General features: G+C 38.0%; 1 protein-coding gene across 3 annotated transcripts in view; it reads left to right on the forward strand.

Annotated features, from left to right (window-relative positions):
* USP6NL (USP6 N-terminal like) overlaps window positions 1–15,290 on the forward strand; it is a 112,540-nt gene that overhangs the window by 8,795 nt on the left and 88,455 nt on the right. Inside the window, exon 1 of one of the 3 annotated variants that reach the window (XM_083860073.1) lies at window positions 12,980–14,214. The exons of the other annotated variants lie outside the window; for them this stretch is intronic. Coding sequence (XP_083716199.1) covers window positions 14,142–14,214 — 73 coding nt within the window. The 5' untranslated portion in view covers window positions 12,980–14,141. Of the gene's footprint in view, window positions 1–12,979; window positions 14,215–15,290 lie in introns of those variants that run through there. 3 annotated transcript variants of the gene reach the window in all.

Raw genomic sequence — 15,290 nt, forward strand, 5'->3', positions numbered from 1 at the left:
AAACCATTCTACACATGATTATTTTTGTGCCTGCAGCTGAGGAAAGTATTGTGGGCATGTGCAGAGCTCCCTGTCCTAAGGACAGTCTGTGAGTTAAGGTGGCTCATTTTCCTTCCCCCTGACCCCCAATCTCCCCTCTTGGTGTGTCACAATGAATCTGTGGTGACCTGAGGACCAAGTCAAACTGTTCATAAAATAAATACTGGGAGACCTTTTGTTTGTTTTACCCGAAGTTTAAGTGGCTGTGCATTTTATGTATTTGGGGTAAAGTGTTGCAAATAATTTTAAAGCTGAATGATTTGGTGGAAGAGGCTTTGTAGTCATCACTCCTTTGCAGTGGGCTGAGATTGAATGAAAGAAAGGAAAAAGTCTTGGTTCTGATTCACCAACATGACTGCATGCTGGGGAAGGAAGGCTTACAAGAAACTAAAATACGTTTACAATATATAATAACAAATAGTTAAAGGATGCCAGATTATTATGTTGTATGCTAGGTTTTTGTTTTATTTTTGAACCATGAACCATGAAAGCCTAGTCATGAAATGCAAGTTTGAAGCTACAGTTAGTGAAGTGTTTTCACAATTGTTATGATTTCACAGCTCAGTTATCTTCTAATCTTTATAAATACTATGACTTGAGAAATAGAGAAGAAACTATTGTGTCTCCTGGGTTATCTTTCCTGAAACTTGAAATACTAATTCTCTATGAAAAACTGAAACTCTGAAAAATAAAGAATTGTTGGATACAGGAGTGTTCTGGTTTACGGTAAATTAGGGGAGAACTTTTAAAAGGGAGTCTCTTAAAAACAAAGTCAAAGAGCCGTAATGTAGATTTGCAAAAAGTGGCTTTGAAGACTTATGGTATGTTTGTAAAAAATTTCAAAGAGTTAAATTATAGTAATCCCCCTGCAACTTAGCTATGTGAAAAAGGAAACCCACAAGACTCTGAAATAGTAAACTGCTGTATATTAGTGACACCCTAAAAATTGCTTCATTGATAATACCAGTGTTTAATTACTCTTTTTAATTGAAGCTGTCAAGGGAGTTCACCACTGTAACTGTAGAGACAAATGAGAATTGGGATCAGTAGTAGTACAATATTGACTTTTGCATAGTGGGGTGTTCAAGCATGAAAAACACATGTCGTTGTTTGGCTCTGGAATCTTGTAGTAGGAGAACTTGTCACTTGGTCTTGCTTCACTGTTACTCTTCTGTGTTTTCTTAACTTTTCAGGTCTTGTCTTGGGGTACTGCTACTTGCTGCTCTGTCTCCTCTTCATAGTGCAGTTTGTACTGGTGAGACAGTCAGCAACTGGGCTGGAGATAATTTTCTGACTCAAAATACAGATTGAGAGCTCAGAATTACTGAGTTACAGAAACCCGTATGGTCTTGACAAGGAAGTTTTGAATGAAGTTTCAGTAGAAAGGTCTGGGCTGCAGAAGCCAAGGCTGAACTCAGGGTCTTAAAATTTCAGGACCTCTTTAAAATGCTGCCCATGGCAGTGATGCATCAGTGTCCTTTGCCTGCCTGAATTCCTGGATTCTCCCTTGTTTCATGAGGCCGACTGGACTGGGGTGGCTCCCCGAGCTCTTGCCCAGGTCGCTGCATCCCTGGGTGCAGTGCTGCCCTGAGGGCTGGGGATCAGTGATCCCTGGCTGAGACTCTGGTCGATGCTGTGTTTCCCCTTGCTGGAAGTGTGCGTGGAACTGTAGCTTAAGTTGTTCAGGAATGTGGTAATCTTGGGCTTCCTCTATGCTAAGCAAGGAGAGGCATCTCCAGAGGGCTAATCAGATCTTGGATGACCCAGTTTCTCACCAATACTGTAATTAAACTGCTTCTCTGAATACACAGGGTGCAGGAGTAGTAATAATAATAATAGCCCAAATACTTTGCACAAAACTGAGGCATCACATGGGGGAAATGCAGGCACGTTAGTAGAAACTTGTTCTAATAGTTGCATTTTATTATGGTGGATTTTTATTTATTCAATTGATGTAATGATGCAGCTTCTCAGACCTTGTGGATTTTTTTTTTTTTTTTTTTTGCTCATGGTACAGCTATTTAAATCAGAAGACAAAGCTTTTTGAAATTTGTTTGTATTTAAACAAATTTCAAATTAATTTTAAAATTTATTTTCATAATCTTTCCTTTAGTTTTGGTCACGTTTTAGGATATTTACGGCTGGTAAGTTGTTGCTTTCCTTGCACTTAAAATTTATTTTTAGGTCAAAGAGGCAGATAAAAGTTTTTGAATTTTATTCTGTCATGTATTTACTTGAACAAAATAAGTCCTCAGTCTCCATAGTCTGAAATGAAGTTGCATCTTTGCAGGAGGTTGCAGTTACCAAAAATGTGTTCATCACATCCAGAAGCTGTTTGCAGGTGGCGGGTTCAAATTCAGTAATGTCACTTTTTATAGGGCTTTGCTAACAGAGAGGTATTGTATAATATTTACTGTTTGATTTAAATTAATTAAGTGTAGTAAAGTTAAATTTGTAAAACCCTTTGCATACATTCCAGATACATTGACTGAATGTTTTTTAAAAGGTGTTATATTTATTTTAAAATTTATTTTTCCATAAATGGAGCTTTGAATCTTCTTTTACTTGGGCTTTTTCCTAGCAGGTTGATGGGGCTTCTCTAAATAAATTCGTACAACATGACACTTACTTTTAAATAGATGTAATTTCTGTTTGTAAACTAAAATGTTGACTCTGACAGGAAACTATTGTTAGTTTTGAGCCGTGGCAGGAAAATTACCATCATTAATGTTGTTGGAGTTCCAGTGGTTTTGTATACACACACTGGTCCCCAAATGTGTCCTTTTTAGGCACTTGCACTTCACCTTTATTCTGCCATGTTTGTACTGGAAATTAAGGCTGGATTGTTTACAAAATACTTACTTTATGATACTCTAGCCGTGTATGTCTCTAAGACAACAAGGATGATAGAAAAATGGTTATGATAGTAATTTATGTATATTTAAACATTCATTACATGTTTTATTTGTGGTATATATTTCATGTAATTATTTTCTCTTTACAATGTAAAATTATATACCTAGATAAAATATATTAAAATTCTTTTATTTATGTGTTTGTAAATAAAAGAGACTCATCTTTTAACATTTGTCTGCCTCAGTGTTTTGATTGATGGCCAGTAAGGAGTGCTGAATTATTGTGACTAATTGGCATACACAAGACTACATGCTTTTGGCATGATAATATTCTCCCATTACATAGTTTTTTATTTAAATCTTAGTCTTTGGGCCTCTCTCTGTGCTCCTTTATATAGAACATTGCACAATGATGCCTTTATCGGGGGCCTTTGGTGCTCCTGCAGCAGAAGGAGTGAGTGGCACAAGAACACTGTAACCTTGTTCTCTGGAGTGAGTATCAAGTATCTGCCACTATGTAAGCAATTCATATTTCTGCAATCCTATTCATCCTCTGATAACTTGAGGGTGGTGGTCAAGTACATTCCAAAGGGGAAAGGATGCAGACCTTCCCAACTAAAATACAGATGAAAAGCAGCAGTTATGAATGCAGATGTTTGGGTGGGCACCCTCTTCTCTGCATGAGGCACAGTGCAGTCACAGACCAGTGTTGCAGTTACTGCAGGAGGACTTTCAGAGGCTGCAGGTTTAAGCTCCCTAATGGTGGTGTTATTTCCCGTTGAATCAAAGAATTCACTAAACAGCTTAATGGGATGAAGGATTCGAAATGGGCTAAAGAAGAGCTTTCCCAACAGCAGTGTTAAACGAGGTGTTCACAGGACTTTCCTTGCCTGTCATGAGTCATGGTGATTCTCACTTTCCATACAAATGGTTGAATAACGTGCATCACTGTGTAAGAAAAGTGAAGCACTGCTGCTCAGTGATCTAACTTTTCACAGATATGAAAAATAATTGAGCTGCAGTCACATTTTATGTTGTTATTCATGTTCATATTCAAGAAACAAAGCACCTGCTTTAAAATATGGGTGGTTATTTTAAGCTAAATTGATCGTGTTTCAAGAAAAGCTATTTTGATGTGCTTTACCCAGCTGCTGATAGGAAACAACTTCTCTGATCTGTAACACAGTTGGAAAATATTTGGGGTTGTTGCCAGAAGTGGGGTTATGTAAGTAATGTCAGTGAGATTATTGGCTCCATATTTGTTTAAACTTTAAGATCTTTTCTTTACTTAAACTATCCAGCCTGTTATCCTTTCGCTGTTTAGAAGGATGGTTGTAGATGTTTGTGGTTAAGTAGCTGCACTTAGGTGATATCCTATCAATCAGCTGATTATGAGGCTTGTTTAAGCTCTTATTGCAAAGGACCCTCTCCCCTAAAATTAAGATACTTTAATTCCTAAAATATGTGGGAGACTGCAAGATAACCCTGGAATGTTTTCAAGGCTGTTGGTAAACCTGGACCTATCCTGCTCCAAATTTCTGAAGCAAGCTCAAGGCTGTGCAGAGCTCCCAAGTTCCTCTGGTTTGGGAAGCTGGTGTGATGTGTTGTTTTCTTTCTTCTCTTCCATTTTTTCCCTCAGTTTCATTTTGTGTAACATAATGGTCTCCAGAATGGAGGGCATACCAACACGCTGTAGAACCTCAGTGCTTTTGGCCAGGGCAGTCATTAATCTAACAGATCACTAATGTTAAAAAGGGCACTTTGTTTTAATAAAGCACTTTGGTTTGCCATAGGAGAGGATTCTTGAATGCGGTCTTTCTGCTTTAGCCTTGAAAAGCTCTTTGAAAACCTGCCTTATTCTGTGGTGGAGTGCTGAAAGCCTTACTCAGAGCTCTTTTGAGCTCAAGGCAGACTTGCCAGAATTTTTAGGGACATAGGGAAGTAGGTCTCTCACCAGAATGTTCTGTTGCATTCAATAAAAAGCTTTTTCCTTCTCTTTTTTCTTTGTAGTAGGATTTTATCCAGCATTATACCAGTTTTATTTTGTGATGCTGCTGTGTCCGAGTTGTACAAACAGGACGATGGCAACCTTCCTTTCCTGCACTCCCCCAAATTTACCTTTGGAGGTGACACTTGTCGGCTGCAGCTTTGAGTTCCTGCAGTGATGCTGTGCTACAGCCATGCTTGTGGTCAGCCTGCCCCTCTTTGCCTTGGGAGCTTCAGCACAGTTACAACTCATATTATTTTATATCTGGCTGCAAAAACTAGCCAAGCTTTTAGCTTCTTCTCTTCCCCAGTTGCATCAAACTACTGTAAGAATGTTTGAAGGATGTCATAGTCTTGGAGAACGTGAGGGAAAAAATTTGGTCTGTTGCTTGCTGTAAAAAGGTGAGGTACAAATTGAAAAGTGCCAGTTTTGCTTTTTATTTGGTCCTCACTTTCTTCCCTACCCCCCGCTTTTCTATGTCGGAAGGAGTGACAAAAATATTTGTACATGTGCTTTAAGTATGTGGTAGGAAAGTTTTCTTTTTAGAGCAAAGGCTAATGAGTCACTTTTGGTGACATTTCAGTATTTATTTATTCCTTGTGCATTAAAACAAACTAAAAGAAATAATATTTATGTCAAACTCACTGTAAGGCTCTTGAGGGTTTTTTTTTCCCCTCTTCTTAATGCAATCAATCATTAAGTGGAACATCCATTTAGGAGAGCTAACACAATTTGTGGTTTTGTTTAACACTGTATATTCAGCGGACTTACGGGGTGATATGGCAAGGCCAGGTTACCTGGGTGTTTTTCAGTGAAATTTCACAAGAATAAATTCACTGCAAGGGGGGAACTTCTGTTCCTTTAGCACTGATGTAGTGCCAGTGGGAGTTAAAATGCTGGGTTGCAGTGCCTGAATGTAGTACTGGGCAGAGTGATGACCTTTCTTGTCTGCACCGTGGCAGTTGTGGGCTAAAACTTGGCATGATTTTAAATCTGCAGCTGCAGAGAACATAGGGAGCAGTAAATGCGCTACAGTTTTTCATCTGCCAAAACTGAGACAGTGTTAGTAGGTTCCTCTGTCCTTGTTCATGGAATAAGTAGGAAAGGTGTTCTTCATTTGGATAAATTGATTGTCTTAAGGTGAAGCTGACTAAAGAAGTCTCAGATGACCTAATGTTTCCACCATTTTTTTAATTGATGGGGAGGACTCTTCAACAGAGGAAGCATTTATATAGCAATAGGATTGGATATGAAGGTTGTGGGACCTGCTCATTACAGCACACTGAATAAATCCAGATATAATAACAGAGGCAAACCAGAGATAACCATAAAGGCAGCCACAACCAGCCACTTAGACAGAAAACGTCTCAAATACAGCTCCAGCATTAACCTTAAGTAGTCACAGTTAACATGATTGTCGTATTCAAGTGCTAAGCTTGGATTTTTAAAACACGTTGGTTAAAATCTGCTTTGAAAGGCTGCATTTCTGAGTGAACATAGAAGGAGAGCAGGAGGCAGAAGTCTGAAAGTGAGCAGGTGATGGTGTCTCCCATTAGAACACAACTGTGGGAAGCTAACAGACCCAGGTACACGTTCCTTTTAAAGGAGGGTGGTTCCCTTCTGCTCCGTGTGACCTTTGGGTTAATTTCCATTGGCTACTTTTGAAATGTTGAATTTGTTCTTCCTTTGAATCTTTGTAATAGTTTTTCCTCACTGAGGTAGATTGCATTTGTGGGATTAGATGTCACCTTAGTGTTAGATTAGCCTGTTACAGAATGTTCAAAAACTTGTTTTGAAAGTTTTGATTTTTTTTTTTTTTTGCAGAGACAGAAAGCCACACTGTACTATTTGCTGCACAAACTATGGCTGCAAATACATGGGCTTAATAAAAATAATGTGTATTTTGCAGTGGACTAATAAGGTTTGATGTTCTTCCTGGTGCCTCTCTACAGCTGCATTTTATTACTTGGATTAAATGTACATGCAGTGAAGGATTTAATCAGGCTAACAAATAGCAGGGCATAGAATTTTCTAGTTTTTCTTTGCCTCAGGGAGGTACAAGATTATTAGTCTCATTCATATCCTCTTCAAAAGGAAACCAAGTAAGGGTTTAAATTAAAAGCAAAGTTTTTATTTTTCTTTTTTCTTTGAATTGAACACACATTAATTTTTATCAGTCTATGCCTGATTAAACTAATGAATGTACTTTGACTTCAGTATTAGGACATGTAAGATAGTAATAGTTTTGGCTTTTGTTTAACATTGCAAAACCAAAAAAAAAGTCTTTAATGACTAGTTTGGCTTCTTTCTTTGTACTTAGGTTTGACAGAACATTTAATGATATCCTTTAGCTTAAGATAAATTTGTTGATTAGCACTACAGCCATGACCCAAATCCAGGCACTGTAAAATTGCTGCATATTCTCTTTGAAATGCTGCAAATGCAGGAAATGCTGCATATTATTGGAGAATATATTTTAAATAGTTTTGTCGTTGTAATTGCAACTTCCTTAATGTCTGATTTCTTTTTGAGACTTCTAGTATCAAACTTTATTTTTCTCAGAAAAATCTTCATTTGCAGCTAAAGCTATATGAAAACTTGCCATCTAATATGAGGAAGACTGAGAAATCCTGTGGGGTGTGTGCATTCACTGAGATGAGATCTTGTATTACCATCCTCTTTCTTCCTTCTGTTTAAAAAAACCCCACTAAACATTATTTTATCAATCATTTAAAGTGAACTGCTTAGATTCAGCCTTTTTTGGGGAGGTGGTGGTCGAATTCCATTTGCTTTGTTGTTGCTTTCTTGACCATTTCATGAGCCTTATGAAGTGATCATTTGGCCTTTGAAGGGCATGGTGTGAGTGTGAGGAGATAGAAATTTAATTAATTTGAAGAATCTGTGATTCTGTTCTTACTAATTTTCATAATATTTTGTAGCTTGCTTAACACAATCTTATTCACATGGACCCAAAAAACGTGAGTACCTCTGTATCTAAAGAATTCTGTACTGCAGTCTGAGCTATTCCTTTTGCCAGGTCTTTGTGGGTTAAATATCCAAGAGCTTTTGGAACCCTTTGAACTGTTGCTGAATGGTGCAGTTTAGATGCACCTGTATGTCTAAATCTACAGTTCTGCAGAAAATATATGAGCAAAGAAGAAGCAGTACCCTTTTCCCATGGAGGCGACAGGTATAAAACACATTTCTTGGGAAGAAAAACCAGATAGTACATCTATACATGCTTTTTTTCCTTTTTGTAAATTTATTTTTTGGAAGAGTGCATCAAGAAGTCTTGACGTGAGCACAAACTTGTGATACTGATCCCCATGAGTGTCTGGTGTCTGTTATCAGGGTGATAAAAGTGATCTGCAGGGACAGTTCCCTTGATTTCATCGTGGCTCTTTGGGTGACTCACTGTCTGTCTTGTTCCAGAATGTGTCCCAGCAAGAGCTGAGGGGGAGAAAACTGATGCAGGAAGGGTGGCAGTGAGAGCCCTGAGCAGGGATGGGATTGTGCAATGTGTAGTTTTCCTTCACTGTGTGCAATAAAGTCTGTGGAATGTGGCCCTGTGTTTTTCTGTCTTCCCTTTTTTCCCAGTTATAGCATTTGTTTTTCTATTTTGGGTTTATAGGTTTTTTTTTCCTGGAACAGGTAGAATTGCTTTCATTGACCATTTATTGAAGTTTTCCGTCATCTGAATTTAATGAACAGCTTTCTTGTATGTTTACAGTGTAAAGAAAAACAGACTTCAAAAAAAAAGCCCAAACAACTTTCTCTTGAAATTATTACTTTTCCAGCCTTTAGATCAAGCTTTCTCTTCCCAAGAAGATGCCTTCTAAATACAGCTGCTAGATCTGCATCAGTTTCTTTTAAAAACTGCAGCCATAGCTTCATGCTTAAAAATTGGAAGCAAGCTGCTAGAAACGAAGAAAAAACATTCCTAAATGGATGCAAATTCCGTTGGATTAAGCAGTTACTGACTCTGAAGGACCATTGAGAAGACTGTGAGGATGTTTATTTATTTTTATGGCTGCTTTGCAAAATGCATAGCCAAAAGCAGTCGTTTTTGAAAAGTGAGCTCCTGAATAATAAATGGAGTTATGTCACTGCTGCAAACATTTTTACAAGTTATCAGAATTTCACATAGGAATTCTATGTGAGCATTAAGTTTTCTTCTTTTTGACTCATTCATGCTTCAAAGAATGATCTGTAGAAAATAATGATGATTAAGAATTTAAAGTTTCAGAGATTTATGGGGAGAGTTAGTTATTGATCTGGAACTCTAGAATTCTCATCCAACTACAACAGATTATTGAAAACTTAGTAAAACTGTAGGCTTCAGTTCAGAGATTGGAAAATTAATTCAAAATATTAGTGAGAAACGATAAATAACCTACTTCATAACAGCAGTAATAACTTGTGTTATGATATATTGCCTATTTTAGAGTTCAATGTCTAATTGTTTTGAGAAAATAATTTGAAAAACGGTTGTGACAGAAAAGTCAAAGAAGGAGTATCATGAAACAAAATGTTTCTGAGGTTAGTGGGGATAGTTAAGGTATTTGCCTTAAATGTTGGGTAGACTTTATCTGAATTCATTGTTTTTGCAAGAAATTATGAGGTTTTCTTATGAAGGGACTATGCAAATGTTCTTATAATATAGTTTTCCTTTTATTTGATATTTAAAGATTCTTTCCCCTGATGCCTGACTTGTATTTCTTTAATCCTTTAATCTATTCTCGAAAACTTTTATCCCACATATGAGATAACAGTTCCTGATGGGAAATTCATTTTCATTTTCTGAGCCCCTTTGCTCAGATGGGAAGGACAGTGAAGCAGTTGAAGCAGTTGTGCCATGTGTGGTTTCTGAAACTGCAGCTTTTAAAGCAAACATTCCAATGGGCCATTAAGAGCAGGTGCCTCACTTTCGATGACACTGGAGTTTTTACAGCCCCTGTTCCAGACAGCCCTGCCGGGACAGCCCTGCTGACTCTGGTGCTGAAACACCTCCTGGGTGTTACAGCGTGCAAAGGAGGGTCCAAAGAGCAAATACACCCTGGTCTCTTGTAAACCCTCTTCTCCTGTCTTTTATGTCAGACTTTGCTCTATTGCAGAACTAACGTCACCAGAAGTGCTCAGTGCATTTATTTGCTTTCTAGAGGACTTAGGGCTTGATCCTGCCACTGTTGTAACGTTAGTGACAGAACTGCCCTGGGTTAGGACCTTCCTGGCCATTTTGTTATGAGCTCTCCATTCCCTGGGGTGTCAGGCCTGAAAGCTTGGCATGTTAACCATGTGGGGAGTCTAGCAGGGAGAGAGAGAAAAGGACATAATTCTGGCACTGGGGAACACAGGGGGGAGGACAATGAAGCCAGACCTGCACAGGTTTCTGCAGAGATGTTGGGAATAATCAATATTCAGAATATCTGAGTTCTGGACAGTTCAGGTTGATCAGAGATAGAAAAAAGAACAGGGGCAGTAACTTTTCATCTCAACTCAAATGTGTGCAGGCCCATTGTTCCTATGAATGAAAGCCCTGGAGCCATTGCAGTGGGTTGGGCTTTTTTTCTGTTAGTAGCTTGTACATCTTTCTGTAAACGAGGACACAACAAGCAGGCACTTTTTGGGTAGCTGCAGTGCTTCCTGGGAAAACCCCCAGGGTTCTTGATGGTTTTTTAATAGCCTAGACAGAATGCTATGAATATATAAACATTAGAGATTAGAAGAAGAGAGTGAAAGAGAAAATACTAAGTCTTCCTTAGACTTAAATTCTGATCTTCCCCACCCCTTATCAAATACCTTTGACAAATACCCACTGAGCCATCCTTCTGCAGCATCATTTGTGCTGTAAATGTGTTACCTCCTGGCAATATGCTTCATGAAAAAGAACTGCCTCCAAAGATCAGTTAATTATAATTACGTTAACGGAAGCATTTTTATTCTGAATTATGATAGCTGACTAATCAGGATGCAGGTCATTTTTTTTTATTATGCTTGGGAGAGATCAAGGGCTGTACACAGTGATCCATGAAATCCCATCCTGGTTAACTGTTCCTTCCAATACCAATGTATTTCATCAGGTTGACAACATGCATGATATCTGTATTCCCTACAATTTTGAAGTCAAGGAGGAAAAGCAAAATCCAAGAACATCATTAAGCACATATTGCTTAGCAAGCTCTCTGTTGAAGAGGAAAAATGGCTTGGCAGTGATCCCTGGTCTATGCATTGAATGTGTAGCACTAATTTTTATCTCAAACATAATCTACACAAATTGTTGCACTAAATTTATGACTTTTTTTTGGTGGTTCACCTTGTGTCAGAATTGCTGTGAACTTCCATCTGGTGTCTCCTTGCCCACCCAGTGGGTGTTTTGTCAGGATGTGTGGCCTGAGAGGTGGCAGTTGTAGTAACAGATTGCATGGAAGTATCAGTCAAAGATAAGAGTGCACTATAACCAAATTCTGACTCATAAGTAACAGATGAAATTTTACAATTTAACTAGTTAGTGTGTTTTATTTCTACAAGTCTTTTTGGTATTGCCTCTGTACTAAAGCAGGTTTAGTGTTGCTGTCTTAGTGTATAAATTGATTTGAGGAAAGACAAATAGCAGGCACCAAGCCTATTGTGTAATTCTTCAAAATTTCAGTGATTTATTGAAATTTGTTATTTATCATGCCTTGCACCATTTTCTTTACATTGCATATGGAATGTATTTTACATTTTCCTAAATTATTTTAAAGCTTTGCAAGTGTTTTTCAATTTTTTTTCTACGTGCCAATTGTCACAATAAAGAAGAGAGGGAAACTCCTGTGCGTCCCAACTTTGGAAACTGTTTCATGTTAAGGAAGGCAGATATGTTTGGAAATGACTTCTAGTCCTGAAGTTCTTGTGTGTCTTCCTTTAAAAGGGAGGGCAAGGTGAGGGAAGAAAAAAGAACAACTTCCTTTTTGCAGTTGGGAATTGATACTGAAGTGCTTAATTTCTTCCTTTTAAAGTAATTTTTCAGAAAAGTGCTGCCTTCTAATCCTTTCTTCTTCTGCTCCCCCTTCCCAGCTGTTAATCTTTGTCAGTCCACCATCCTCTCCTTGTTCCTGCACTTGAGAATGTTGCTGTAGCAATGAGATAATCAAATTCATTTAAAAATCAACTGTAGGATCTGCAAGGCATATTCTTGCTTTGGAAGGCCAAGTGGATGTTATTACTGAATATTTTATTCAACCTTAATCACTTTTTTTCTTCCTTTCTCCTCCTGTCCATAATATGTTAATATAAGGACCATCAAAAGTTTAGTAGTTCTGTAGTAGTTGTGTTTTTAGCCCCATGAACTTAGAAGTCAGATTTTTAGAGAAAATTTGCAATGTAATATAGCTGCAAGTAATGATATTCCTTTGGTTTTATGTCTTTGATTGGAAGATAAGGTGTTTGATTACCTAACTAAATAAAAAACAAATCCATCATGGTGAGAAAATCATGGAAAAAGTTCTTCCAACGGCAGTTTTGAACACTGGATTATTAAATAATGGACTTCCAGGTAAACCTTACTGCACAACCCTGCATTTTACATCTTATTTAATGTTCTGAAATTATAGTTGTTCTGGAAGGATCTGCTTGTAGTGATCTTCTCCAAACCTCTCTAGATACAAAGTCATTGGTTTTAAACTTGGAATTTAACTTTAGGTCCAGGAGTTAGAAGTTATTCTTAATATAGAAAAGCTGAGGGTCCTGTCTGTAACTTTTTGAAGAATCCTTTTTCATGAAAGGATAAGTCATAGTTGCACAGTGTGTCTACAACCTTCCTCTTGGGTGGACACTTGAATGTTTGCAGAATGGGAGAAGAAATCAGACAGCCTGGCAGGGAGGAGGATTTTACTTGTCTTTGTTTTGCCTAATCAAATAGGATGGAACTTTGGGTTGCTTTTCCTTCTGGCAGAGATTAATGGGCAGGCTGTGAATGAGACTGACATAACAGACACAGTTTGTCATTCCTGTGCTCTGTGTGATTCCAGAGACTGACATGGACATGGATAAATATGCCAGTAAATCTTAAAATCTGCAGTGCTTGTGATGAGCAGCTGGAAATGGAAAAATGGGAAGAGATGACCTCTTCTCCTCCCCTCCCCATCTAACACTTAAGCAATGGGAACAGAAGGTCTAAAGGCCAGAGAATGTGGCCTGTGGTTTGTTTTCATGTTACAGTTTTCAGAACATGTAGTTGGCTTCCTAAATTGATCTCTGTGTGTGCAAGGCCTCATAGTGCTGCTCAGGAATTCGGTTTTCTGAAATGTTCATTTCACAGAGCCTCTTCAGGCCTGACAGTTATTTAAAGTGATCACATAAAACATGATTCCTTTTTTTTTTTTTTTTTTTTTTTTTTTGGGTTAGCTCTGCAGAGCCTTTGACAAAAGGCACTTCCGAATGGGCTTTTTACATTTTCCAGATGTCATTAAAAATGTAGGGGCATATACAGCAATCTGTCTGCCTGAAATTACCTGACAGAAGTAATGACAGTCCCTTTGCTGAAATAGTTCTCCGGGCCTCTGGTGGTGGGTGAGAGAATGCCTGAAATTCCCCCAGGATTTCCTCCCGGTGTGTGAGAATTCCTGTCACGTACGAGGGTGTCAGAGGTTTCTCTCTCGGGGGGGAGAAAAGGAACCCCGTGGATGTCTTTAGCAGGAGCTTGCTCCTGCCTGATGGAGTTTCTGCAAGCTGGGTTTAATTTTAGTTCTGTTGGTGGGTCTGAGGCCGGCTCTGCTCTGCTCAGGAGTCTTCCTTTAAGCATTACGTGAAATTTCATGAATTGAGAGTGACTTGAAAAGAGGATGCAGCCACACTTGTTAGTTACTGAGCCGAGGGGAGCACGCTGCATCTGTCGGCAGTCGTTTCAAGGTTGTTTTTCTTTTTTTTTTTTTTTTTTTTTTTTTTTTTTTTTTCTTTAGCTACTTTGTGAACGTTTCCTTTAAACTTTATTTAGGGAAATCAGTATGCATTCTCCGCAGTAAATAATTCTAAAATGTTCTGTAGAAATACATTTAGGACTGCTCGCAGTTTTTTGTCTCCTTGTGCTGAAGTCACTTTAAATCCATCACCCCCAGCCTGTGTAGACTCGTCAGGCAGAAATCTTCCTGGGAAGGTGGATGAGTTCTTCCTGCATCAGTTTTGCTGGAGCATAGCAAAGACAGCCATGTAATGAGGTGTAGTAATGAAACCTGTTGGAATTTTAGAGGAGCACCTCGTTCCTTTGATCTTGCTAACGAGCAATGATTCAAGTGCTACAGATTGTCAAGGATCTGGTGTCGCCGGCAAGAAGGAGAACAGATGCTGCCAGGAAAGGTAAGAGCAGCTCTGGGATATTCTCAGTGCTCTCAGTAACTTGCTGTCAATCAGAAATATTTTGGAGTTTGGTTGTAGTTAAATTGCATACTTGATGCTTAAAAATGCTCTTTGTTGTGGCATGTGCAGCTGCCATAATTTGGTTTAGAACTATATTAAGCCTAATGATTATCATTTTTGCTGCTTTCTCAAAGAGAATCCCAATGACGTTTGTTATGCTGAAAATTGAGTTTGTCAGCATCTGTAACTGTTACTGTTGTACTAACAGTACAGATTTTTTTTTTTTTTTTTTTTTTTTTTTTTTTTTTTTTTTTTTTGGTAAAAACATTTTTGTTGTCAGGAGAGCTCAGGTTGTGAAAATAGCAGTTGTATTCTATGTAATCCCATCAAAATAGTTTTTAGAGTCTTAATGCTCTAAATGAGAATAAGAGCAAAAATAGGCTTCTTTAGTGCTTATGGAAATAAGACTGGAAGTACACAGCTGCACTGCTGGCTAGGTTTTACAATTAGATTATTTCTAGATTGCAACTAACTTCAAAATCCAAAATGCCTCTTGCAAGTGTATGAAAAACTACTTGAAATAATCAATGATTGTTTGAATTTTAATTGATGTTAAATGCTGTTCTCGTTTACTTCAGTGTGTTGAACATTTGTTTTTCCTTTGCTAAAGTAGTGCCATCTTTTGTGGTATCTGGCACACATATCTAATGAGGAACTGATTAAACACTTCTTTTGTCTTTTACGTCTTAATTATTTGCAACTGCTAAATATTTGGTTTGTAGAGGAACTAAATAATTTGTAGGGATAACTTAAAAATTTAATTCTTTTCTTACTAGAATGAATTTTCTAGGACTATTTTATTTTGTATTGAACAGGTTGTGAATAATTTAGGATTTACAGCATCTGCCTGTTACTGTCTTTTTTTGTTCTGCCCTTATGTGTAATGCGTGGCTATAGGCAAGTACCTTTATTTTAAACCAAGTAACATCAGGCTGCTCTAATTGTAACAGGTCAGTTAATGAAACACCTCTGTAAGTCAACAAAAGGAGTGAAGGTAGAACTGGGCTCGGCTGTTA

This window comes from Zosterops lateralis, assembly GCF_965231275.1.
Source record: "Zosterops lateralis genome assembly, chromosome: 4".
Classification (NCBI taxonomy): Eukaryota; Metazoa; Chordata; class Aves; order Passeriformes; family Zosteropidae; genus Zosterops; species Zosterops lateralis.